Raw genomic sequence first — 27957 nt, 5'->3', positions numbered from 1 at the left:
GTATAAAAATATAATGAAGTCCGCTGTGTCGTGCACTACAGGCAGTAGCGAGAACTAAAAATTATTACACACATGTATGAAGCGATCTAAGAATAAATGTCAACATTCTGTTGAACCTTCTATTTGTGAGGAGATGTAACTTTCCTGAGTAGTGTACGTGGGGACCAATAGTGTCCCTGTAGAGGTTCCTTGTGACATCCTGGATTTATGGCTGTTTAGATACAGTCTGTTAGAACCTTGCAGCCTTGGGACTGTAATAAAGATACTGAAGTACTGAGGAAACTGACCAAATTCATCCAGCCGTTATTACTGTGCGAAGATTACTCGAGCATGTAGACAGGAAAGGCTGTTAGTCCTTTCTCAAAAGGTCTCTCTGCCCTCTGCTGATGCTTAGAGGCAGGCAGTGGGACTCTGAACTAAAGCTAAGACCTAAGCTAAAAAGTGAAACTTCCTGGTCTCTGATTGCTACGTTCTTCGAAGGTTCGGGAAACTGCGACAACTCAAATGCAGGCATTCACTGCATTTTTTTTTTAATTAAGAACTTTGACAGAACTGGACACTTTCTTTGACTAGTGTCAAGAGTAAACAGCTAACTGGCTCTTTTGGAAAAACTGGGCTCTTTGCAAAACCAAATGCTGGAAACAGAGTGAGTGACTCAGAAATTATTAGCAAAGTTTCCCAGAGGGAATTTCTTAGGGAAAATTCAATTTCTTCTATCCATTTTGCTTTGATAGGAGACCACCATTAGCTAGTGTCCTAAGTGTGTGTCCCCCTCCCTGCTTCCCTGCCCCTCCCTCTCTCTCTCTCTCTCTCTCTCTCTCTCTCTCTCTCTCTCTCTCTCTCTCTCTCTCTCTCTCGTCACACTCCAAGGTGACCTTGGAGTCTATAATCCACTTAGAGTAATCAAGAGTTTTTATTTTTAGGCAAAACACAGAGGACAAAGGAATACTGAGTATAATCCAGAATTAAACAGTGAAGTGTTTAATTTTTAGGACCTGGGAATGGTCCTGAATGACAGGTCTCCTCTTGGGTGTCTCAGACTTCTGTTTAGATGGTTCAGGCTTATTTTGATGGGGATAGCAGGTAACCAGAAGGAAGAGGCCTGCTGAAGCTGCCTAGGTGTGGTTGTTGGAAGGATGCCCCCACCAAGTTTCCTATACTAGTTTCCAATGCTAATCCTGGCAAAGTGTTATTTTTAGCCCATTGCCAAAAGCATTCAGTGTCTCCCCTCCAGAGGCTGGACCTGGAGGCTCTCCCCACTTCATGTAGGACACTTACCCCTTATTGCACCATATAAGGCAACAGAACTAGACAGAAAATGGCTGTCCTTTCTCTGCTTGCTTTTTCTAAGCCAAAGAGAAGCTCTAGCACTGGCCAGGAATGTACATGGCTATCTCCCATCAACTGAACATCTTTAGAGGACCAGTGTTGGTGCTGATGAGGTCTGTTGGGGCTCTCTTGGAAGACAAGCTCTGTGTGTCTGTCAGAAGGAATGAACCGGAAGGAGACAGGTCAAGATAGCACCTCATCCTTCATGTATTTATTTTTTCAAATAAATTTTGTTGTGTGTATTTGATACTAAACAGCAGGATGCAATAGGATGCTTATAGACAATGGGATGCTTACCATGGAGCGTGTTAACATACATGAACAGGAAGCTAACTTTTCTTTTTTAACAAGAGCAGCTAATCTCTAGTTCTTGAGCAACACTCCACCCAATCTCATATGTAGATCTCATATGTGTCTATCCATGTTCTTTCATCCACAGTCCAGTTATGTGGCTCTTTCCAGTCAGCAGGAAAGTCAAAGCCCCTGCCCACTTGATAACAACAGTAACAATGCTGGTTGCGCTAGCCTCTACTCTCAGAGCCCTCCAACGTTTATAGCTTTTGTTAGGCCTGAGATATAGTTCAGTTGGTAAAGGCTTTGCTGTACAAGCATGTGAGCCTGAGTTCAATTCCTCCAACCCCCACAGAAACAGCTGAATGTGTCGGCATGTGCTTGTGAAAGCACTTCTGGGGGTTGGGGGAAGAGCGGCGTAAGGAGGTGCCGGTGGGAGACCTTGTCTCAAGAAAACCAAATAGCGTGCTCCTGAGAAGTTATACTTGAGGGGGACATCTGACTGGCCTTCACACATGTCCACCAAGGCAACAGGGACTCCACACACACATACACACAAAATTGGTTTTTTGTCATGTTTTCAGTACAGAGAATTGAAGCCCCAGGGCCCTGTGCTTGCTAGGTAAGTCCTCTGCCACCAAGCTGCATCCCCTGGTGTTCCTTCTACTTTTCATTTGGAGATGGGGTTTCACTAAGTTGCCTAGGCTGTCCTTGAACTCACTCTGTAGTCCAGACAAGCCTTAAATTTGTGATCCTCCTGTCTGTCTCCCAAGTAGCTGTGCTACCATGCCCGACTGCTGAGTTCACTCTACAAATCCTTTTCTCAGTATGGGTACCGTGTTTCCGGCTAATCAGCCCCTGGCCATCCCTGCTCTAAAGGCTCTTTGATTGTGGTTAGGAGCTTCTTGGTAAATAGGGAACCTAGTTCTGAGTCTATCTCAGTGGAAACCATTCTTCCTGTTCTTTCCATGTACTTGCCCTGGAAGCAGCCAGACGGGTAGACGGTTGTCCACACCGTTCTCTCCCTAGACTCCCGGAATCCCTCCAGCCCCGTGTCTTTCAAGCTGTTTGAACGCTCGTCTTTGGGGAAATTCACTGTAAGAAATTTTTTCTTTGTTGAGTTTCTGTGACCAGGAAGTACAGCCACACAGCATGGTTTTCTGTACATCAGCCGCACTTGGTTTTCCGTACTAGGAGCCCAAGGAATGGAGTTTGTAAGCCCTTCATCTTCTCTGAACTAGCAAGCCCACATGCAGTATTGGTTTCATTCTACCGTGTCCTTAGAGCTAGGCCGAGCAGCCAGGAGGCCCCTTGCCACCCATGGCCAAACACTTCCCAGCGTCTGCCTGAGCCCCCCCCCCCCCACCACCACCACCCTGCTCCACGCCGGGCTTGTCTACAAATTAAACATACTGCCAGGTGTCATGTAAGAGGCATCTTGGCAAGGAGAGTCAAGAAGGAGGTTTTCTTGGCAAGCTCAAAATACAAGTACTGTAAAGAACTACTAAATAAATTTGTGTTGCTTTAGCCAGGGAATTTCAGTCCTGCGGGACTTTGGGTGGTAGAGGGAAGTGGAAGGCTGAAAACATTTTGTAAGTCTCAACTGTCAGCCTGATGACTCTGTATAGAAAAATCTGTGACTACAGATGTTTGTAAAATTGTGTCCTCTTGTTTTAATGATTGCTTTTTCCTACTGTGAGACAAGGTGCGGGCAGGGGGGTCGGGAAACCTCTCCATCCTTTGATCAAGTTTAAGTTGGTTCTTTGTGTACATAGCATAAAGGCGGCAACACAGTGCCTGCCTATCAGGGAAGCCGGCTTCTTATGGCTGGATGGAGACCAACACTGGGTCTGCAGGAACTCATTTCTGAGTCACTGGCCCCATTTAAAAGAGGGTATAGAAACCCGGCTCACACAGAAGCCACTGTCATAATTTCCCATCCCGTGTAGCTGTTGGAAGGAGGTGGGAAGGGGCAGGAGGAAACTGGAGCTGGGTGAAAATGTCTGACGTCATTCACTGGAGGAGGGGCTCTGCACTCCTAATGGTGCGAGTTCACATCGCAGGTTCTTGCAGTCGAGGAGATATTTCCATAGATGGCTCTTAAAAGCATCAGGATAAGCACGGGACCTGGTGAATGGTTAGGAATATTGATCATGAGGGGCCCCTTCACACTTTATTTGGTTCAGGTTGCAGGGACACACTGTGGAACTATTGGAAATATAATCAACACCTGTGATGACTGTGTGTACTGTGGACACTAGGTAGCGTCAGTGGTCGAGGAGGGAGTCTATGACAACAGGTCAAGATCCTAAGAACCACAAAACTGCGGCCCTCTAAGGAAATAACATTTAAAATAAGTATGCCTTTGCAGTCTCTTCCCAATGAGACCCTTAGCAAACCTGCCGGTGGTCATTTTTCCTTTAGTCTTATATTAGAAATCGTGGCCCTAAATATTACAGAAGTGAGAGAAAGCGATGAAGGCCAGGACGTACTAGACAACAAGGCCCTGAAAGACTTTACTTAGAAGTAGACTAAGGGGAAGCAAACATTCCTGTGCACACAGGAAGGTGGTTTCTAATCTTTCTCTTTTATCGCCCCTTTCCTGCCATGTCCACTCTTCCTTTCTACAACGCCCACAATCATAGCGTAATTAGGAGCTTGTTGGAAGTGCAATTTTATATCCCTCTCACACTTACATCAGGCTGTGACTATTTCACAGAACCCAGACGCTACGAATGAGGTGTGCGAAGATCTGGCTACATGAGAATACGACAGTTACCGTACACAGGACTTACAAAACAAACTAGAGACAATAGTATTTGCCACCAACATAACCAAATTATTGCTATCCATAATATGTAAAGAACGTCTTCACATAATCCAAAAGAAAAACAGCTCAAGTTTCAAAATGGATAAAATGTAGATAAGCAAGAAAAATGACCGTCATTAAATATTAAACTTCTTTATTTTGACATGTTTCTATATGAAAATATTATTTTAACTACTCAATGTGTAAGTGATGTCTTTATCACCACAGTTTCAAGGAGCAAAAATAAAGTAAAATTTGAACAATTGAAATTTCTATAGGGAAGAGTCGAGTCCCACTATGGTTTCTCTGAGGAACAAATTATACAAGCCTGTCATGGAGAATGAGACAGGCCCACAGCTTGCGTAAATCCCTCCCAGACATTTACTGAATGAGAAAAACAGATCACTTCATGGTATCATGTGATAAAGCCTGGGAAGGAAAAGGCTATAAAAATATAAAACCATCATCCTTCCCCCATAATAGAAAAATTTTAAAATCAGAAAAATAAAAAACTATTTTCAAAAGGCATAGAAATCCTATTACAGGTATTTCTCTGCATTCTTAGTCATATAAAATATTGGTTATCTTCACAAAATTCTCTAATAAAAATATATTATTATTTAGCCATTCCACTATTAGTAGACAATAAGTTAGCTAGTTTCCAAGTAGTGTTATTAAATATGATGAAGTAACAAACATCTTTGTAAAATAAAATATGTCTGTTTATGGTCACAAAGAGCAACAACACCTCGCAGGGAGATTGCAAGCCTAGCTGGAGACCTACAGGGAGCCTGTGAATGTAGATTTGTAAATCTTTTTGTTGCTTTGGGTTAGTCATTTTTGGTTTTGAGGTTTTATTTCGATTTTTTGTTATCGTCTTTTGAGGCTGGCCTCAAGCTCCAGGCATTCTTCCTGCCGCAGCATTCCAAGAGAGGGAATTATAGACGAGTGCCATCATGACTGGTGGCATCTTAGCAGGAGTCTAAATGGCCCCCATAGAGGCAGAGCATTGGGCCCCACTCTCCAAACCCCAGTCGTGGTCCTAATGCTAGCTATCATCCCTCACTCATGATCTCAGTGTGAAAAGAGAGCAGCCGGCTCCACTGAGGACATGCTCCTTAGCTTTCCTAGGTCCTCTTAACTTCATCCCTCTCTCAGGTGAGTTCATTCCCTCAAAGAGCAACAGACTCTTTCCACCAGCTGTTAGCCATGTGTATTCAGATGCTTTGGGGTCTAAAAAAACAACCATTTCCAACACAATTCCTGTGAGTCAGTACGTGCTGCCATCTCTCTGCATTAACTCCTACCTCTCCACAGAAAATCCCTCATCTACACACACACACACCTGTTCCCGGTCTACTCCGCTCTCTGTATCCGCTCCCCCAGCCCAATCCATACCATCAGTTTTCTTCCCTTTCAACACTCCAGTCCCTTCCTTAGGTTTCCTTTCATCCTCCCTAATCCACATGGAGATGGTCAACCAAGACTGAGATTGTAAAATCACCAACCCTGTACCACCCGTGTTCTGCGTTGGGCTTTGAGTAGCTTCTTCTCTTACTCTTGGGTAAAGATTCAGTACCTCTCTGGACCCTACCTCATCTGGCTCCTGGGATCTCACGATTCCTTCATGCCCAGTCCCCTTCCCAAGATTCCAGGCCCACTAGTCTGTCTTGTTGGATTGTAACAAGTAACCCGGCAATTCCTAGAGTTCTCACCACCCTCGCGCCCATGCTTTTCTCTCCTCTCTTGGTTCATAACCTTCACCCTCAGCCCCTGTCCTCCGCTTTCACACTTCTGTGTTTCTCTTCGGCTCACTCATCGCCCTCCTAATTAGAATCTTAGCTGCTGCTTATCTGATTATCTACCCCCCCCCCCCTCTCTTTCTCTCTTCAGGTCTGAGGACAGCGGTGCTCTTTGCTTGCTGTTGGATTCAGAGCCCCTTGCATAGTGCTTGGCTCCTGGACAATACTCAGAGAGTGGGTGGGTGGGTGAAGGGCGGGCCATCTGATAGTGGATGGTACATGATAGGCACTCCCATCCTATACAGACCAAAATCCTCCTTTGCTATTTCAGTGATGCATTCACCAAGTTAACACAGTAATCTTGCTTTAAAAATTATTTTCAAATCTAAAGCCAGACACTGAAAACTCAGCCAACCCTAAATGACTTTGTTTTGAAATTAAGATAATAACCCAAATCCACGCTCTTAGCAAGCACCAGCTGTTAACACCAGCACGCCAGCCTCTGCTCCTCAGAAGAGGGTAGCGGATCATCTTCTGCATATTGAACAGTGGGGAGATACTGCTATGTACCCTCAAGCTTGGATAACCTGAAACCCAATGCATTCTTTCCTTCTGCACAAGCCAAAAAGGCAGAAGGCTGTCTACAGAATGTTAATGGCACAGTTTCCACTGGTGTGAATAAAATAGCCACTTTGTCAACTCAGGATGTTGATCGATTCTCTCGGATGATTCTTTTTTTACCGCAAGTGATGTCTTCTCAGGAGCAGGGTCCTAAGAGGGGGCCAGTGGCCCCATTACATAGGAGGGAGCAGTCCCGAGTTCTGATCCTGCCCTTTTCTCCAGCTTGCTGGAGGACCATGGGGCAAAGCCTACTTCAAAGGGATGCTTTCGGGATAAAATAAGTTAGCACATATAAAATACATAGCATTTGATGGGCATGTACTTGTTACTTATAGTGCTATTAATTCTGATTATTCACAAAAACATTTTTCAGGCCCACAGATCGATCTCTCTCTCTCTCTCTCTCTCTCTCTCTCTCTCTCTCTCTCTCTCTCTCTCTCTTACACACACACACACACACACACACACACACACACACACACACGCACACACGAGCAACAAAAAACCAGAATGTTGGTGGACAATTCACTATCAATTATTTTAAGATAACTGGACTCAAAGTTTTATTTTATTAAATAATCATCATTTTGATTCAAATAATAGAGTAAAGATAAGTTGAGTTTTTGTATTGGATTTGCTACATGATAATCAGGAAAGAGGTGGGTCAGCAGGGAGTGAGACGACGCACAAACGGGACAAGACAGGGCCTGTCGCAGGGAGCTGCAGCTGGTGCTGCGCGAGGTTGGAGCTATAGTATGGTATCTACCCCCGTGCTTCTGTCTGCTGGTGCAGTGTGAGGCTGTGCTTCTGCCTGTATTTGACAATTTCATCAACAAATAGAAAAAACACATTGCAAATAGTGAATATACACTGACTGTGAATAGCCTCCCAGGTTCATTCTTATTCAGGAGCCTGTTTCCCCCACACTTCCTTTATTTCTTTTGGAGGGACAGCTGAGTCTAGTGAACTGAGCAAGAACTCATTCTGTTTCAGTTCTCTGGGGGATAGCTCAGGGTAGAAACAAAATAAATCCAATTTCTGAATCTTCTTTGTCCTCAGCTGCTTGGGAATTCTCTCTGAAACTACTGTGGGCATTTTAAGTAACCCTGCTTACCCGGCAAGAACAATGTACCTTTCAGGCAAGTTGAGAGGATAAAATAACTCTGCCTCCCTGCCTTTGCACGCCAGACAAAAGCTTCAGCTATTAAATACCAGTGCGCAGCGAGCTAATGACTGGTGAGCTGGCATTGTGTGTTTGGCATCCTAGGATCTCAGCCTCTGCCCTGTGTGAACTTGTAATCTCCATCGTGTAGCTGTGTTAAGTTTGGCTGTTGTGTTATGTGTTGGCATCTGGAGCCAAGGAAGCTCCAAAGCCAAAAAAACTGACCTCTACAGTGTGCAGGTTCAAGTCAGAAGCCCTGGAGTCATATTGTTTTGCATTTGGTCCCCTCACTCCAATAAAAGTATGGTTGATTCCCAGTGTGGAAGCTGACCATGGCTGGTCATGGCTCAGTAGCCCTAAGTTTGTTTGACTGCCCTCTTAATGTTCAACGCTTCCTTCTGGAAGCAGGCCAGCCGAGGGACAATGGCTCTGCCAGTCCCTCCTGGCCCCGAGATTCTCCTTCCAGATCAATTTCCTTCCTCCGTTTTCAGTCAGAAGAGGGATTTGAACTTTCGGTTCAGGTTTCTCATTTTCCCTCTAGATTTTGTCTCCAGGTGTGTGACATATGGCCACGCAGCTCGCTTACTTCAGAACAAGGGTCTCAGTGAGTTTTGTGCGATGTCTCTCCCCTCCCCCTCCAAGAATCAGCCAGGCTCTGAATTGTTCAGAGCAGCCCATGTTAAGCATCTGGAATCCATCCATTTCTCTCTGTGGCACCTGCTGCTGGACTGAACTAAACCCAGAAAAGAGTGAGGCTTGGGTCTTGCTAAGGGAAAGCAGGGTGTGTGTGACAGAGCCTTCTAGAAGTCAGATCAGGGGTGTCACCTTAAAAGTCTGAAACCCTGTCTCGAAAAAACCAAAAAAAAAAAAAAAAAAAAAAAGTCTGAACTGAGTGGTCTAAGGACAGAGTTGGCATCAGTATGTCTGTCTAGGATAGCAAGACAGACTTCAGAGTGTCCACTTTATGAGCTGCTTAAGCTCAGGGCAGAGCGGATTTTATCTTACGCTATTGAACCATCTTTGAATCCCAATGTGAGATGATTGTTTTTGCATTATTAGATAGCACCTGGTATAAAAAACCACTACAGCTTTTTCCTTGGGACTCACGCAGTTCTGAAAATGCCTAAAATTAGACTGAACTGTCTGGTTCAAGCTGTGTAACCTGCCTCTGTGCCTTTGGGCATCTTATGACCAGAATGAGTCACATCAGGTGTGTCGCCCCAAAGTTGTCCCACAGAAGGTTAGCAAACTGATGACCGAGCACTTTTCTGTCCTTAGCCGATCCTACTAGCCATGACAGCTGCTGAGTAATAAGCTACGAAGCCTCCTCCTACCTGGGACGTTAGTCACACGCCATCTTGAGCAATCAGCTCGGCTGTAAAAGACCGTTGTGGGTCTCTGTCGGTACTTGTTGCTCTTGCCCAAGATCCTTTTCGAGACTTCAGCGGGCATAACGGCTTCAGGGAAGCTCAGAAACCCAATAACCTTGTTTGGAAATGTAAGTGAGAGTGTTCGGAGCTCAGGCCCACACAAGCCTGCACGGTTGGGCTGCTGCATGGCGTGGATAAGGCCAACCTTGCAGGCTCAGTCCCTGTAGTCTTGCCGTCTCCTGTACCTACATCCTTTCTGATCTCTCCTCAGCCAATGGATGCTTCCTGAGAATTTTGTGGTTGCTCTCACAGGAGCCAGGTGACAGGTGTTAAAGGGACCTCCTGTGTCAAGAGCCACTGTGGACAGCTGGGAGAGGCCATGTGCTTGGTAATGGCCTCCTCATGTGACAAAACTATATCATCTTCATGCCCCATGCCCACAGTGCTCCTGTGAGTCCAGTATAATGTCAGACTGTTGCCCTCATGTTTTGGGCACTGGGTGAGGAGTGGGCAGAGAGGAGATGGCATCCATAACCACAGCCCACAGAAAACAGTGGCTTCTGTGGAAGGGAGATTTCTGTGTGGAATGGGGTGGCACTGGCTTAGAGGCAGAGGAAACTTGTCTTGCCAAGTGGGCATACCGTGGGCACACGGGTATTCAACTGACCTGGGCCTTATGTCCCTGACCCTAGAAACAGCTGTCAAGAACACAGGAGCAGAAGGAAAGCCTGAGCCAAGAAAGCTCTGCTGGGTTCTCCACAAAGCATTCTGGGAAAATGGGGCATCGTTTTCATTCCTGGGCATTTTCCATTGACCACTGTTGTAAGACGTACCAGTTAGGTTGTGCCAGCTCACAGGAAACCACAGCTGGCTATGCCAGCTCTGTCTTCCCCTCCCTCCTGAGCCACAATGTGACCCAAGCTGGACAGAGACCAACCGTTTCCCTTAGATCTCACAATCCAGTGGCCTTTTCTCAGATCAGGGATCACGAAACAGACCCATGAGGACCCTGATCAACATACTGTGAGTGTAAGACGCTAGAGAGCCATGAGCCCCATATATTGAAGAAACTACATCTTGGGGGACAGCGTAGCTCCCAAACCAAGTGACCCAAAGCTAGAGTAGTTGTACTAATTGACAGTTAGCTGCCCATCTCTAGCTATAGGAAATCTCCAGGTCAGCCAACATCCCTACTCGATACGTGCTGCCTTCTTCCCACAGACAGGCCTGCGGATTGCCTCTGAGCACATCATTCCTTTTAAAAGCGAAGCATAGACATCTCCCCCATGCCCTCTGCTCTGCCTGGATGGCCGGAACCCGCGATGGTCAGCAGGACTCCTTCCCAGCCAGTGCTAGTTGCGCCCTTCCTTGGTAACAGTGCCCAGACTGTGGCTAGTGATTGACAGCTGGATACTAGAACCTGTACAAGGAGAAGCTGTGTTAGAACACTATTGCCTTTGGCCTGCTGATAACTGTTGTCAGGCTGTAGAGGGGAGGTGCGCCTGCCTACACCGAAGTCTGTTTTGGTTTGGTTTTTGCCATACAATCCACTTCCCTGCAGTAGCCTCTTCTCTAAGAGGTTGGGAGAGGGCGGAAAGGGCCTTTATCTGAGATCCCCACTGTCTGGGCCTTCTGTGACCTAGTAATCACATAGTCAGCAGGGTGCGGAGTGTCCTGCTGTTTCCTGGGTCACCTTATCTGATTGCTGATTGCACTTCACAAAGCCTCTGCTTCCTCTGCCCCTCCTCCACCTCCCACCCCCACCCCGCCCCCCATGGGCTTCTCAGTCCCACCACCTGGTTAAGGTGTCAGCCTTCCCCTAGACATTCCAGTGGCCACTGATTTCTTCCCTTTCTGCGGGGTACCTGTTAGCCGCTAACTAGGCTGCTGCTTGTCTTCGGAGTAGTAACTATGTAGCAAGAGTGAGTTCCAGGACAGGTACCAAATTTGTCTTCGGAGTAGTAACTATGTAGCAAGAGTGAGTTCCAGGACAGGTACCAAAGCTACACAGAGAAAAAGTGACCGTTCCACTAATGATCGCTGAGTGAACACTGATGAGCAGAAATGGGCCCTGACCTGGAAGATGGAGTGCTGGCAGGTGGATTTCTTAGGGTTACTAAGTACCTGGCAAGCCTAGAATGTCACATTCTGCCCTCAGTACCTATGTGGTTAGCCCATTTGTGCAGACTCCTCTTCTCTGTGGCATGTTCTGAGAGCTGGTGTACATTTTCTTTTTAAATCCCCAAAACACAAAGAAGTTTGTTCAGCAATGTCTTAGGATATCCAGAAAGCTCACGTAGCCGCTGTGGTCTGGCTGCCTATTACATGCTGTTCTTGATGTCTTTCAGGGACTTGAAACTGGACAATGTGCTATTGGACCACGAAGGTCACTGTAAGCTGGCCGACTTTGGGATGTGCAAGGAGGGGATTTGCAATGGAGTCACCACAGCCACCTTCTGTGGCACACCCGACTATATTGCTCCAGAGGTGAGTGCACCTGCCTAGTGTGTCTTTTGAATTCTGAGCTCTGCTTAGCCTTGACTGGAAATACAACCAGCTGCTATTATATGCTGCAGCATCACGGGGAGTAAGGAAGCTAACACCTCTGGGCTCTCACACACAGCTCATTAAATGAGCGGTCATTGAAAACATCCACATTAGTCTAAATAAAGGTTTTAAAATATTATGAATTTTTTGATTGACTCTTTCATGGATATTTATTCTGCTCTTTAATTTCTACCCAGTGATTCAATTCTAGTCCCTGTAGCAAATCTAAAGGAAAGGAGTTGTGTCTCTTCCCTACAGATAAATGAACCTAGTGTCCTTTCCCCCTCCACATTAGATACTTCCAAGCCATTCCTGTTTTGAATAGGTATCTGTCATTGTCTAGCAAGTCATACATTCTGGACCACTTAGAAGAGAAGGCGTCTAAGCTCTTGCTCTCTAGCAATGAATGAAACATACACTCCAGCACAAGAGACTTGCTTTTTCGTTTTGCTATCATCTCCTAATCCCTAGTCATGGAGACCACCTTTGTTAAGCACATGCACGAGGCACCTCTCACACCGTCCCCTTTGCACAGATCCTGCAGGAGATGCTCTATGGACCTGCAGTGGACTGGTGGGCCATGGGTGTGCTGCTCTATGAGATGCTATGCGGACACGCACCCTTTGAGGCGGAGAACGAAGACGACCTTTTCGAGGCCATCCTAAATGATGAAGTTGTCTACCCTACCTGGCTCCACGAAGATGCCACGGGGATCCTCAAATCTGTAAGTCTGACTTACCCAACCAGTTTCCAGCCTGTTACAAATGAGCTGGCCTCATGGGCCTCTTATGTCTTTTCTAAATATCTTCTGTTAGGACATTGCCACCACCCATTAAAAATATTGTGTTTCAGTCTGGAGAATCATGAGTTTCTCTCTGGCTGTTTTCCTTCTACGCCACTAATTCTGGGACAACTTCAGTATCAACGGGCAATAGGGGGTCATTGCCAAAAGTCAAGTGTTTCTTTCTAGCACTTATGGTTGAGTCTAAGTGAAATGAGACACCTGCTTCATGTAGTCAGGCCACACCAGAGCCAAGTGAGTCAGTCCCAGTCAGCTGTGATTCTGCTGGCAATGTCCAAGGACCAGGACAGAGGAGACTTCCTCTCAGAGCTGAAAGAGAAGTGGGGTGTTTCTTCAAAACCTCCCTAGAGCTTTGGGCCACCGTGTCAGCTTTTTACGCAAGACCAATACCAAGCTCAGGTTTCTGGTCTAATATGATAAGGTGCCATTGTGAGAAAGTTTTCTTTTGTTGTTAATACATCAAGCTCCTATGCCCATGCCTTACTTTGAAGTAGGAAAGAATATGGAGTTGGGTGGTGGTGGTACATGCCTTTAATCCCAGCACCGAGGCAGAGACAGGTGGATCTCTTTGAGTCTGAGGCCAGCCTGGTCTACAGAGCTAGTTCCAAGACAGGCACTAAAATTACAGAGAAACCCTGCCTTGAAAAACAATAAACAAACAAACAAATAAATAAATAGGAAGAACATGTATTTGATGCCCTTAGATTGAAAATAAAGCAGTATAACCACATTAGCTGAGTTCAAAACTTATATTGTCACTTACTACTTGCAGAGAGATATAAAAGTTAATTTTAAAATATACACTTCAGGGCTGGAGAGATGACTCAGTGGTTAAGAGCACTGCTTGCTCTTCCAAAGGTCCTGAGTTCAATTCCCAGCAACCACATGGTGGCTCACAACCATCTGTAATGAGGCCTGGTGTCCTCTTCTGGCCTTCAGGCATACACTCAGACAGAATATTGTACACATAATAAATAAATAAATATTTAAAATATACACTTCAGTGAAAATTAGGGCAAAAATCCTCTGTTGAATATTGTTTATGGGATAGCTATGGTCTTTTATCCCATGAATGTTATCAACTTATATTTAGTTCATTTACTTTTGTGATGTTAGATACTCTTTTTTGGGGTTTGAAACAAAAAACAAGTTTGGTAAATTTTAGCTGCCATATGAAAGCCTTATCCCCTTCAAGATGCTCCAGATTTACAATCATTGCTGTTTTGAGAATAACTGTGCAGGTCCCTGCATGCTGGGACTGAAGATGTGATTGCCCCTGAGAATTTTGTGCATCACTCAAAGTGGAAGGTTTACAGAAACCCTTCTCTGGTGAATATTGCCAGTGTGTGCCAATCCTTATAATATGATTATAGGAGCTCAGAAGCCAATAGTCCCCTCCCCAAACTGAGAAAGCACTAATTCTGTACAGGAGTAAAAAATGAAGTAATTCAGGGTTCTGTCAAATGTCTCTAGTCTAGCTTGATTTTTATAAGAACAATTTATTCAAATAGTTAGACATTTTAGAGTGAGAGAGGAGGAGGGAAAGGCCAGGGATAAAGGCTTATCTCTGCAGACTCATGCCATGAACTTTCTTAACTTCGCGGAAGGAGATGGACTCACCTTGGTTGGCCACAGCTAGCCTTGATAAGAGGCTGTGGTGACACTGCCTTGTCATGCTGCCGAGCAAAGTCTGTTGGGCTATGACCCAGAATCTCGTTCCTTGTGACTCTCAAGGCATTCTGGGCTCTGCGGCCTACAGCAGCCATCATCGTCTTAGTAATGGCTTTTCATGGAGCCTGGGTCATGTCTGATTACTGCAGCTGCTTTGACTTTTTTATTGTTTAATAAAAGAAAGACCTGTAATGCAAAATAATGGTAGGTTCAAGCTATAAAGGCCACTATGCTCCCACTGAGGGCAGGGAATAAATGTCGCAGGTCTAAGAAGCATTTGGAGATGCGCTTACTTTTTCACTAGGTGACTCTTGAGTCTACTTCTCTGAATTGTTTCCCTCACCTTTTTTTGAAGTCCCCAATCTTATTCTTGTACCTGGGGTCCTCTTGAAATTGTTTCTTCAGCTAAATCGGAGGCCGCACACCACCAGTGTTTATAGCCAAACTTTCTGGACCCTAGAGTGGTACCGAGAGAGGCTAAGAGTCACGTGAAATTATTAAGACTGTTTCTCCTTAAAAAGAAAAACTCAATAAAAGTACACAAGTTAAGTATTTTCCATAACTAGCCTTTGTCATCAGGGACGCTTTTACAGACTCATTGTTCTGACAGGAAAAACAGCCTCCAGTGCCCCCATTAGCTTCAGAGGTGCAGACTGGGGTGGGTGTCCCCTCTCCTTGCAGAAGGACTATGAATCCCGTTACTCCCTCTCTTTGCCTTTTCTTTCTCCGTTGGCCACAGAGAGTACCTTAGACCATGCCTCTTCCCACCTTGGGCGTCATCTCCATAGTAAGGAACAGGGATCCAGGCTGACGGTGGTAAAGTGGCCTTGAGGGTCCAGTCCGCCAGGGAAATGGAACCCACCCCTAGGGCTCCTGCAAGGGTTAAATTCAGTACTATATGAAAACCTCCCAGGCACGCAGCAAGCAATACTCCTATTCATGCCTTCAAAGAATCTGACCTCAAAGTCACTGTAAAAACACCTGAAAGTTGTCAGACAAAAACTGACGTAAAAAAAAGTCACCGGGAGAATTTCTGGGGCAATTTTCTATATTTTTGTCTCCCTGCCTAAAACTGAGGAACCTAAATTCTGCAATTGAGAACACGGGGCTCGATTTTACAGAGAGCTGGAGCACTGAAATGGAAAAGTAACTATGAAAATCGCCGAAGAACAATGCCGTACTATCAGAAATGGCAATCAGTCTACTGAGGAGAGCATTGAACACCCCGAAGAGAAAAGCTGCTCTGTTGGGTGATCAAAATCTGTGTTCAGTTCAATTCAGGAAACGTGTCGGGTAAATCTTGGGCATGCCTTGTGCAAAGTGCTCGGAATGTGGAGACGGCAGGTCCTGGCCTCCTCCTGTGACCCACAGTCAAGGAGGAGTTAAGGGGCTGGCAGTGAACACTTCACGTTATCCAGGAGAATCATCTTTTGAGAACATTCCCTCTCCAATAAGAGGAAGGTGACATAGGAACAAGACAGAGAAAATTCTATTTAAACTGGGTGGAACAAATGGAGTTCCCTTGCGTGGACAGGGAGAGAAGGGTGTGTAGGGAGGGGAAAGGTGTGCAAAGCCTCGGGCAGGAAGCAGCGAGATTGTTCCAAGAACTGTGGTTGCTAGTTCTACGCCATTGGAGCAGAGGGTGCCGTGTAAAGAGCAGTAGAACACTGAGTTACACAGGGTACACAGGCTTTGATGGGTTCAGGGGGACATTTAGAGAGCGGAGTTTATGTATCAGTTGATCACTTAGCTCTGGGGCTCAGTATAGATGGTTAAAAATTATCTGTCTAAACTTCGGGAGTAGATGTTGAGCCAGAGAGGAGTCGAGAACTGTAGGATATGGGGGATGGGGTGGAACTCAAGGCGCTGAAGAAGACACAGTGGGAAGCCAGGGAAGGATGACTTCAGACTGCATAAGTGTCAGAAGCTGCGGCATGTCTGCTGAAATAACAAGCTGTACAGCGTGAGCCCCCTCAAGGCTGCTGCCCGCTGGGAAGTGCTGGCGAGATGGGCATGCATGGTCCTCGTCCAGTAACATGGGGTGTAGGGATGAACCTGTGTTAGCAGTTAGGTAAGGCAGAGCAGTTTTAAGACAGAGCAAGTTTTATTTGGTTGTGCAATGCCAGATGGAGCTCTGTTTTCCTGACTGATGAAACCTTGAGACCCATGGCATCCGAGGGCATGGTGGCTTGAACAGTCCCTAGTGCTAAATGATCAGAGCTATTGGATGTTGTCTTGTATGGTCAAAAGCAGGAGGCACATTATGAGTGCTAATGTTTGAATCGTTACTAGTCCTCTTTGCTTTTAATTCCATAAAATTCTGTAATCTTGGAAACATAAACACAGGCTCAGGGGATGGAAATCCTTAAGAGCGAGTTTGTCTAAATCCCTCGTCTGTCGACAAACAGTGAGACTAACTGAGGCTGAAGGAGGTCACATATCAGAATGGTGGGGGGAAAGGCACATTCTAGCCTTGGAGTCTTGAGTCCTGTTCTGCTTCTGTGACTGTTTTTCAGTCATGTCTGTGAGGCACTGGTGATGGATGAGCAGCTACAGCATTCATTTTGAGTGAGACAACATGCATGGAAGCGTTTTCAAAGTGGCACATAGAGCATAAAGCAAGTTATTAATATTGTTCAATTATGAGTAACAATTCCACACTGTACTTAAGGTGTCACTATCCTCCTTCCATTCCTGAGCACTCTAAGAAACATCATCAAAATTATTAAGTTCTTAATCACACATGAGGCTATGCTAGATGATTTTTCTTTCTAAGAGAATTGAGTTTTTGTTTGTCTAAGACCATTCAGTCTGAACCAAAGACACATAGGTAGGGTTCAAAGAGCCAAATTTGTAATATATATGTCAAGTAGGGGTGTGAGTGTGTGTGTGAATGTGGTATGTATGTAAGTGTGCATGCATGTGTGTGATGTGTGTATTTGGATGTGCATATTATGGATATCTGGGAATGTGTGTGTGCATGCATGGGTATAGTCAGTATGTTTGGCCTCTGAACAAACATCTTGTGCTCCCCACCTTAAAATAGAATTTACAGTCTAGTTGTAGTAGAGAGGAAAAAGAGGTTTGAGACAAGCATTTGTACAGTAACTAAATACTTAGAATTTAATATTAAGAAGTCCCCAGTGCCGTGAAAGTATGCCCGCATAGCGACACTCTTCTGGTCAGATAAAGAAGGACATCTTGAGGAGACTTTTAGACTAAAGAGAAATGGGTCAGGTTTGAAGTTTATAAAGGTCCCGAGGGGAAAAAAAAAGTCCCTTTGAGGAAGTGATTCGTAGCCTGGATGTCTGATTATTTGGGATTTTCACATAATACACCCTGATCACATTCACTTCCCAGGTCCACCCCCACACCTTGTGACTTCCCCCAAAGAAAAGAAAAAATACCAAGTCCAATTTGTGTTGCTCATATACTCATTGGAGCATGGTCAAACTCCCAGTGTGGTCAGCCCCACTAAAGAACAAAAACAAAAACAAACAAACAAAAAAAAATACTGAGTGGTTCGCCACCCTGAGTGAGGCCACCAGGGATGGAAAGAGCAAGGCAGCGAGGAATGCAGAAGACAGGGCTGCAGAAACAACAAGGGGACATGGTGCGCCCAGAAATGTGTGTGGCCTTTGAAATGGCAAGGCAAGTATGAAACATTTCAGACAAGTGTGCATGATCACGTGATGTCGTCTATCTAAAAGATCACCCAGGCTGTGGTAGGGTGAAGAGTGGATGAACCAGCAGAGTGTCTATCTGCACATGAGATGGTTCTTCTCCAAACAATCCAGAATTGGAGGGGAAAAAACTGAAGAAAAGCTGGGTACACAACAGTCAAGTCTGAGTGCTGGGTAGATCAAGGGCATTCCACTGTCCCCTTCTCATTATATGTCTGAAATTTTCTGTGATAGAAATGTAAATGGGAGTCTTCCACAAGCGCTGCGAGTGGACAGAACTATCTTCAGTCTGTGAAAGAATAAAGGAAAATGGTTTAATCTTGTAAATCTACAGAAAACGATGTGAGTGCCACAAAAGCTCTTCCATGGATTCTAGATGCAACTTTTCTCCCAGGAAAGAGTCAAAGGACCCTAAAGTCTTTTTTTCCCCATTGTGGACACATTGGGAAAATAGACAAAGTAATCAAGTGGATTCCCCCAAATTTGTCTTTAGGGTCCTGAAGTGAGTTTAAAGATTAAGCAGTCAAGAACATCCAAGTCTAAACAGTCCCAGCTCAAGGTGTAGTCCCACCCACTACTATCCATCATTGTATGAGCTCCAGCTGCATCCTGTAAGGTGGTCTGACCAGTTGTTACAACTATGTGAAATCTCCTTCCAGAAGACACGCTCCCCCTCTGCCTGGTGCCTTTTTCTTCTGCCAGTATGCCATTACTGGAGTAATTCCCATTTCTTTGGGGTACAAATAGTCAGATGGAAAGACAAGAGTGTCTCTTTAGAACATCTCCTTTTCTATTGTGGGTCATCTTCTTGTGGCTTCTTGAGATTTCCTTGTGATTTTTTTTTTTCAGAGGTATGGTCAGGACTGTTCCTAGAATGAGTTTCCACTAAATGTTGCGCATGGTGTTGTTTTACTTAAAAACCAAAGGCTACTTGAATTCCCTCTTTGAGAAATGGAAGGCATGATTATCAATCACCACCTGTGGAAACTTCACAGCTCTCTTTTGTGTAGCTACCACAGAATTATTAAAGGCCGGTGATTCATCAGTATAGTAGAGTCATTGACTCTCCCGCCTTCAGGTGGAGAAGGGACAGCCCTTGCTCATTGCCCCAATGAGAGTGAATGGTTGGCAGGACAGGTTTCAGCCTCTTCTGACTTGTAATTCAACATCAATTCCTGCACTTTTTCTTCTCATCATTGCCTTGTTTACCCCTCCTGACCTTGGCCACCCTCAAGATGGTGGACATTTGAAACACCCATGTTTGGCTGTCCAAAAGTTTTAGACAGCTATGGGGCTAGAAAAATGGACTTCCGTGTAGGAACATCTCTCATGGAGCATAGGATTAGAGAAATAGAAGATACAGATTTTAGCCAGAAAATCTATTTGAGTAAATAAAAAATAGCTACTGATTCCCTGCAGTAAAAATAACCAATGAAAATAACCAGTGGAAAGACTGTTTCCTCTTTGGCTTCTTTGTCCTTTTTGTTGTTGGTTTGCTTTGTTTTAACTGTATCCGTTGAGCCTGTGAGATTGTGTGGTAGCTTGAATGTAATTGGCCCCTATAAGCGCATAGTGAATGGCACTATTAGGAGATAATTAGCCTTGTTGAAGTAGGTATGGCCTTGTTGGAGGAAGTGTGTCACTCTGGGGGTGGGCTTTGTGGTCTCCTGTGCTCAAGATACCACCCAGTGTCTCAGTTCACTTCCTGTTGCCTTTGGATCAAGATGTAGGCTGTCAGCTCCAGCACCATGTCTGCCTGTAGGTTACCATGTCCCATCATGATGACAATGGACTAAACCTCTGAAACTGTAAGCCAGCCCCAATTAAATGTTTTCCTTTGTAAGAGTTGCCATGGTCATGGTGTCTCTTCACAGCAATAGAAACCCCAACTAAAACAGATGGCTTAGCCAGTAAAAGACACTTACCTCCATGTCTGATGACCTGAGTTTGGTCCCCAGGACCTACATGGTGGAAGGAGAGAACCAAGTTTCACAAATTTCCCTTTGCTCTCTACATGTGCCACCCTGGTACACGCATGTGCATGCATACACATAATTACATAAATGTAATAAATTGAAAATGTAGATGTTAAACACACATGCGTGCTATGCTGCAAACATCCCATCCCACCCTCTCGCTCAGTGACTAGATTACTAAAAACTGGCGTTAACCTCCAAGTTAACAGATGTTCAATGACACATGTTTGTATAAAAAGTAGATACAGGCTTTCTAGATTGCTGGCCTTAAAGGTCTGTTGTTGTTGCTTAAGGTTGTCCTTGCTTTAAAAAAAAAATACTGTCGTCTGTGGTCACCACATTACCATGTTCCCTAAGATTACTCTGAATTGTACCAAAATGTTGATAATTACGACACACACACACACACAATACATAGTTTGCATTGAGCTTTGGGGGTTCACCTGAGCTTTGCTCATCTACCTCCAGAAAGGAAGGCTTGAGGATGTCCTCAAGGAGCCCCAGAACTTAGAGAGGGGATGCCCAGCTCAGAGATGCTGAGTCAGGGCCTGTGAGAGATCACCTGGCCTCGTGGTAACTCAGATGAAGTCAGCGCCCTGCTGCTGAGCTCACACAGGTGCTAGCCAAGCGCTGAAAGGAACTTCTCCCTTCTCCTGAGTCACCTCTGGCAGTTCTGGAGGCATTGTAATCTCGGCATCAGCAGGAGGCTGTAAGTGCTTTTGTTCCCAAGCTTTACAGAAATTACAGAGGCTGTACATGTGTGGGTTTGGCTGTCATTGAAATGATCAGATTTCATCAGCCGTGCATTGTGTGCAGAATCCCTGCTGGCCTCTGTCACAAAGAGGGGACCCACAGTGAATTCTGGGATCCTTCCCTACCATGAACCAGGCTCTATCCGTGGCCAGGCAGCTGAATGGGGAGCAGAGACAATTCGTTACCTTCTCCCTTTCCCACCACCTCTCTTGTTGGAGGTTGGACGGCTCAAGCAAGGTGACAGAAAAGGGTCAGCCAGCAGAGAAGAAGGGAAGGCGGGAACAAAGGCTTGCAGGGCTCCACTTCCAGACCCCAGAGCTGCATCTTCAAATACTGTTACACAGAACGCCCCAAAACTGGCTGTCAGAAGAGAGAGAGGTAGTTAGCATGCAGCCAGACAAGCTCTACTTCAGGGCTGGAGGAAGAAGGGAGAAGGAAATGATATGTCCGTAGCCTCTCGTGGAAGCTTCTGATAGGACTGACACCTCCTAGAAGCAACCCATTGACTCCCATCAAGGATAACAAGGCAGGCCACAGAAGAGTGCACATCTTCCCAGAGACTGCAAAGTTTTGTTTTGTTTTGTTTTGTTTTCAAATTCCTTCCACTTCACAGAATGCTCATTTCCTGAGAGCTGGGGCTGCTGCATTTTATTCTCAGGAAGTTGCGAAGGACTTCCTCTCTTCTTTTTCCTCTGTTTTCAACTGGACCTTTGACGCCACAGGTCTCTTTAATCTCCACCTCCAGCTCCCCAAATAGGAATATAAAGCTCTCAAAGGTTCTGGGACACGAGATTGAGGACAGCTTCTGTGCATCAGAACCACTTTCTAAGTTAGGAAAATTCTAAACAGAAGCAAGATTCTTGATTCGTGGTCCTGCATATGTATTATCTTTGGTGTCTAAAACCACAACTATCCACTGCAAAAAATTAGATCTTTGGTAGCTGGCAAGGAATATATACAAGAGGAGCGTACTGACCAGAGTTTCCATGGAAGGAAACATGGGCATTCAATAACGTGTCCTCCGAAAAGTCTTCCCAAGCACACCCTTCTTTACAGTAGCCATTCTTTCTTAAAAAAATATTTATTTTACATTCTGACCACAGTTTCATCTCCTTCATCTCCTCCCAGTCCCTCCCTCCACCTTCCCTCTGCTCCTTCCATTTACCCTGCCTCTGTTTCTACTCAGAGAAGGGCAGGCCTCCCATGGATATTGACAAAATATGGCTTATCAAGTTACAGTAGCAATATATATACATATATATGTATATAATTTTTAACTTATATATTATATATGAGTGTTCTGCATGTATACTGGCAGGCCAGAAGTGGGCATCAGATTCTATTATAGATGGCTGTGAGCCACCATGTGGTTGCTGGGAATTGACCTCAGGACCTCTAGCAGCCAGTGCTCCTAACCGCTGAGCCATCTCTCCAGCCCCTACAGTAGCAACTCTTGAGGGTGGTACACAAACAGAAACATTCATGTAGCTTGGGCAAGTGGGGTACCAGTGTCAGGGAGAATGCATTCCTTTTTCTTGCACACTTCAAAGAGGAAGAATGTGAAGTTGAGTGTGTAGGGAGATGGGGGAAACTGGGATGAGCTGGAGGAAGGGAAGAATATGATCCAAATATAGTATATGAAAAAATTCTAATAATAGTAAAAGGAAGTCACTGGAGAAGAGTGGAGCCTGCCTCATTGGCCACCTTGCTTCAACCTGGTTAGGGAAATGTTGGTCAACTGAGATAAAAAACATAAGCCCAAGTACATGATGCCAGGGTTCCATCTCTGAGACACCTCCGACCTTTATCCGTCCCAACCAACACAGACACATGGCCTGAAGGAGGTTCCCAAGATGGCTTGGGATTCAGGAAAAGCTTATGTTTACAATACACAGGACAGGCAGGTAGCGCCTACAAGGGATTAGTGTGTGCACAGGCAGAGGCTGCCGAGTCCCAGCCACAGGCTGGGAGACACAGCCAGCATTCTGCCCTATTGGGCAGACAGGAAGAATGCCAGGCACTGATTGTACTGGATTTTGATAAGAGGCAGAATGCACTGTGCCTCTGGGGAGAGCTCACAGAATATCTTGGAAGGTCGGTCAGTTAGAACCTGCCAGGTGGGGCATTAATGCCAAGCGCCCCCTTCTTCAGCTGCTAGGTCAGGGGATTAGGCTGTAGCAGCTTCTTTTCTTTTTTCTTTTTTAAAAAATACAATAAAGTCCATCCCACACAGAGAACAAGCAGCGTTTATAGCTAAGGAAATGCAGTCATCTTCCAAGTGCCAGCTCTTTTCTTCTAGGACGTCAAGGCGAACGTGAGAAGAGAGAAAGGTGAAATTGTCGACTCTGATACTGACTCAGACCATGGGACGCAAGCCTCGCTGTGCACCCAGGACTGCAAATATAAATATAAAGACAGAGCGTTACTCTGTCAGACATCTCCAGCGAAAGCCCTGTTCCATCACTTGATGGCACTGAGAAGGGAGACAGGAAAAGAGAAGAGAAATGAAGGAAGGAGAGACAAGGGGGGATCTTTTCTAAGAACTTCTTTTGCCTTTCCTTGTGATATGGTCCCTCTTCCATCTGCCTGAGCTTACTTCTCCCATCCAAGCTGCCTGTCTGGCCAACAGCCTTCAGACCTTTGGAAACATGGATGTGTCCCATTATCATCTCTAACACATCAATCAACCTTTAGTTGCTTGTAATAAAATCAGGTGGTCAAACTGAAAGATGCTTCAGTCTCTTAGAGAAGCAATGGCTTTGCTTCCCATTCTCACGCCACCCTCTTACTTGGGGTACACATCTCAGTGACTTCACTGGTGGCAGGAAGAGAGAATGTCATGTGGGCTCAGAGAGCATCTATACCAAGCACAGTTTTCATCCGGGCAAAGTTCTAAGGGTTGGGCCACGGTTCCTATCAATCTAAGTCTTTTCCACAGTCCTCTCTGGTCCAGAATCCAAGGGAGGCATTTGGTGGCCTCCAGAAGAAGTGAAACATAGTGACACATAGCAAAGGCTTCTGGTGTCACAGGTACGAATCCCAGCTCTACCACTTCCAAACCACATGGCCTTGGATAGATTATGGATGGGCCTTTCCCTTAGACTGGCAATACATAAGATAGGGATAATTAGCATGGTTGCTCTAGGGTTGTGAGCTATGAATGGGAAGCATTTAACTCACTGCTGGGTGCAATGAAAAAATGGTAGCATGTTCATGTAAAAATGGCTGCTACTCACTGAACAATGACAGTTAAAAATACTCCACTTCCTTTTCTCAGTGCTCTCCACACCTACGACTGCTCTTTGCTAAGCAAGTATGGACACCGACAGGGTTGTTCTTTGCCATATCTATGTGGATTGCTAGCCTTGCCAGTAAGTCCCATGCAGGTCCAACGTGAGCATCCAGAGTGACTCTCGCATGGCTCACCCAGGATCCTACAGCAGCGCCATGCGATGTGAGAGCCTATTCTTTAAACATTGCAGCTGCCTTCCCCAGAGATATTCCAAAAATCCATTTTGTGGCCTCTCCATCCGGCCACACCTCTAGGGATTATCGTCAACTTCATCTCAAGTGTCACCATCTGACTCTGCGTCCCCCTGTGGAAAAGGGACATCAGCACCAGGTCACCTTAATGTCTCTCCTCTTTCGTGCTGCCTCATTCTCTAACTCACACTCGCAGCCTTGTTCCTCTGTGACCACGGCTCTGAGGTAGACCGTGTTCTTGGCACCGATCATCCTGAGATGTGTGTCCCCAGCTTCGCCACCGGGAAGGGTTGTGAAAGGACAGAGTTGGCAGCTGTACTTCCCAACTGGGTCAGGCTCTTTTAGGACCAGAAGCAGAAGGTAGGGGCCTGCAGCGTGCTTCCATGGGGCACATTCTGTCAGTCTCTCCGGGTGGCCTTCAGGCCGTGTGCCCATAATGAGGTTGGCCATCATGGCAGGCCTGTTTTACCATCCTGTGTCCTTCCTCTGTCTTCCTCTCCTAGATCTCTCTTTAGAGCCATGAAATGCCTTCCTCCTGTTTCAGAGTGGCTCCCCAGAATACTGATAGGGGAGTCTTACAGCTTGATTGCCTTCTCTTCTTGCTTGGCAGCAATAGCTGCCAGATCTGTCTGCCTTTTGTTTAAGGTCCTGAAATGGAATGAATGGAGAAGGTCATTCTGTTTGCCCAACAGCCAAATCCAACTATTAACTAGAACATACAGTGTTTTCTGACTCCTGGGAGTAAATGCTATTGTCTAATTGCTCGGTTTATGTAACTAGCCCTCTTCCTAAGAAATCAGGCATTTTGTCCACACATAGTATTCTGTTCTGGTGCTGTCTTGCTCACAGATGAAGGTATTTGCTGGACATTTGGATCAGATGTTTTTCACAGTTCTTCGTTTGTGGGATCATGTTTAGAACTTCTCAGTGAAACATTCAGAACTATAAGGAGCTGCAATTTTTACAATGGCTGAGCTTTTTTTTTTTTTTTTTTTTTTTTTTTGGTTTTTCGAGACAGGGTTTCTCTGCAGCTTTTTTAGAGCCTGTCCTGGAACTAGCTCTTGTAGACCAGGCTGGTCTCGAACTCACAGAGATCTGCCTGCCTCTGCCTCCCGAGTGCTGGGATTAAAGGCGTGCGCCACCATCGCCCGGCCCATGGCTGAGCTTTTACTTGTGTTGTTTGTTAGGAAGGTATCAATTCATCCTCTACAGGTGGCGTTCGGTTACAATGTCCATTCTGCTTATTTTCATTCAACTAGTTATATCGTATGGATTAATTACAAAGCAAGAAGGGGACTCATTAGCCATTGACTATAAATGCTTATTTTGTGTATGGATATGAGGTAAATGTAGACAATGGAGCAGTCTAACACTTGTTCATAAACTGTATTTTATAAGTCACATTAAATAAACACAATATATTTAAGTTTCTAAAAGAGAAATCAGGCATTTTGAAATAGGATAAATAATTATTGCCACTGCTTTATGTTTTAATGGATTCCAAAGCACATTTGGATCCAATTGTCTCAGCATTCATCATTACACAGGGCTAGTTTAAACTGTGTCACCTAGAACAGCTCTGCACTAACACCTCCAAAAAGGTATTCAGCCTACCAGATGTGATCAGTCCTGCACCGGACACCACTTTGACAGGAAGTTCCATTGGCACCTGTTGACCTTCACAGGAATCTCCTTCGTGTGGGTGCTGTGGAAGAAATTGCACACGAGGCCCTGAGTTCTTGTTTTAAAATTGACTCAGAACAGATTTGCTGTCAAACTTGTTTTTCAAAGAACACTCCCATCACTCCACAATCGAGGTCTGGGACTGTGAGAGCAGAAAGGGTTTTGTTCTCTTCCCTGGCTGCAAAGGGAATAACAGACAGGCCAGACAAGCCTCAAGTCAAGGCCGGCCTGGGTCTTTAGTCTCTTCTCTTGGAGGCTTGGGGTAGAAGAAGACGGAGCTCCAGAGAGTTTGAGACTAGACTCCCATCTGGCATCCCTTGAGGACAGCTTTGTTCCAGGCACTTCATGCAGATATTGTCACGTGCTTATTGTAACACACAAAGCATAGAGAGATCCCCATTTTACATCTGAGCCATCTGAGTTCCAGAGACGTTAATAGGCATTCAGCGTGGCTCAGCTACACAGGCTGCAGCTGACGTACGCATGCAGGTCAGGAACAGGCAAGTCCAGCCAGTGGCCCTCTGCAGTCCACCCCATGTATCCTTCCTGCTCTGCAGACATTCTCTTGAGAGAAGCTTTAACAAACCTGGCCAGCACCACCCAGTACACCTCACTCTGAGGCTGCCTTCTCCCCTAGATTCTGTGTCCTGGAGCTTCCCCATCTCTCCACTTTCCTCGGGGAATGCAGGATGAGACTGAGACCACCCTCTCCTCCCCCCCACCCACCCCCGCACCTGTGCCTCTCTCTTCTGCCCTCCCTCCACAGTGAGATTTACATTTGGGATGGACCCAGCTCCCCTAGGCCCCTCACTCACTCTGTGGTTTACGAAGTGCTTCTGTTGGCCCTACGAACCACCTTCTTCCTTTGGTAAATATGCTCAGTATCTCCTGCAGCCACATGCTTCGCCTTCTTAGCGAACTTTTCCATTGGGACCATTGTCAGTGTGAAGGCCAGTGGAGGGAAGGTCTCTTTTAAGAACGACCTTAGACAGGGACTGTTAACTTACTGGAGTTAACATTTGAGTCCATTAGCGACAAGGACAAATTGGGGGGTGTTTTCTGATAAAGCATGTGGGCGTCCATTCACAGCATTGGGGCCAGGGTGTTCTCCAGGATGGTAAGTCCCTCCAGCCTCCAGCTCTGCCTCTGGTAGAATGTGCGCCATGGCCCACATCAGGCCCAAGACTGGTAGGAAAGATTCTCTTAACTCTCCAGTTCTGCATGTCTAGAGAGAATAGTAGTGTAGGGACTGTAATCCACTCCCCACAGAAATCCGTTAGGGCCCACCCCATTGCCTCCTCTTTACAATGGTTCCTGTCTTAGTAGTCAACCCTTTCTGGCTTCTTCAAGTCTAGTCCCTGTCTCCTGTCACCTTGGATCCCCCTTATCTCAGAATGAGTCTTACTGGTATTCAGTAGCCCAGGCTAGCCTCAAACTTGCCCAGTCCTCCCGAATGCCGTGAAGTAGAGGCATGAGTCACCATGCCAAGGTAGAGCTTTCTTCTTTCTCTGTTTCATGGCCAGAAGCCATGAAAGCTGGCAAGTGACACCAGGCTCATGTGTGGCAGTATGTACGGCCACCTGGGGATCTCACGCCCACCCCTGGTCCTCAGGCCATTCCTCCGAAGGAGTGACAGCTCAAGGGTTGGAGGTCCTCCATATACACACCTGACCTTCATGTCCTGTGTCATTTCCTGCTTTTTAGATGATAACTGGTGTTATTTTAGATCCCACAATGCAGATCGAATGAGACGGTCTTAGCTCTGTCCACTCACCCTCCCTTCTCTCTCCTATTCTTTCATCAGTCTCGCCCACCTTCCAGCTTCTTCCCTTTGTCCTCACACATGGCTGAGAGCGCTCACCCCAGCCTGCACCCCATACAGACGTGGTTAGTCATCTCTGTGTGGTGCTTGATATCTCAGGTACAAAACTGAGCTTGTCAATCACTCAGATTTACACCCTTATTAAACTAAACAATAAGCAGAGAGGTTCTCCAGAGATTCATATGCTTAGTCAGGAACTGGCGTGGCCATGGT

General features: G+C 45.7%; 1 protein-coding gene across 1 annotated transcript in view; it reads left to right on the top strand.

Annotated features, from left to right (window-relative positions):
* The window catches only part of Prkch (protein kinase C eta), a 206002-nt gene that overhangs the window by 170344 nt on the left and 7701 nt on the right, over positions 1-27957 (top strand). The window contains exons 11-12 of the mRNA XM_038336439.1: positions 11673-11811; positions 12407-12595. Of these exons, the coding sequence (XP_038192367.1) occupies positions 11673-11811; positions 12407-12595 (328 nt within the window). The remainder of the gene's footprint in view (positions 1-11672; positions 11812-12406; positions 12596-27957) is intronic.

The sequence above is a fragment of the Arvicola amphibius genome, chromosome 7, assembly GCF_903992535.2.
Source record: "Arvicola amphibius chromosome 7, mArvAmp1.2, whole genome shotgun sequence".
NCBI classification, from domain to species: domain Eukaryota; kingdom Metazoa; phylum Chordata; class Mammalia; order Rodentia; family Cricetidae; genus Arvicola; species Arvicola amphibius.
Note: the sequence above shows the minus strand (reverse complement) of the source record. Positions and strands in the feature narration are given on the sequence as shown.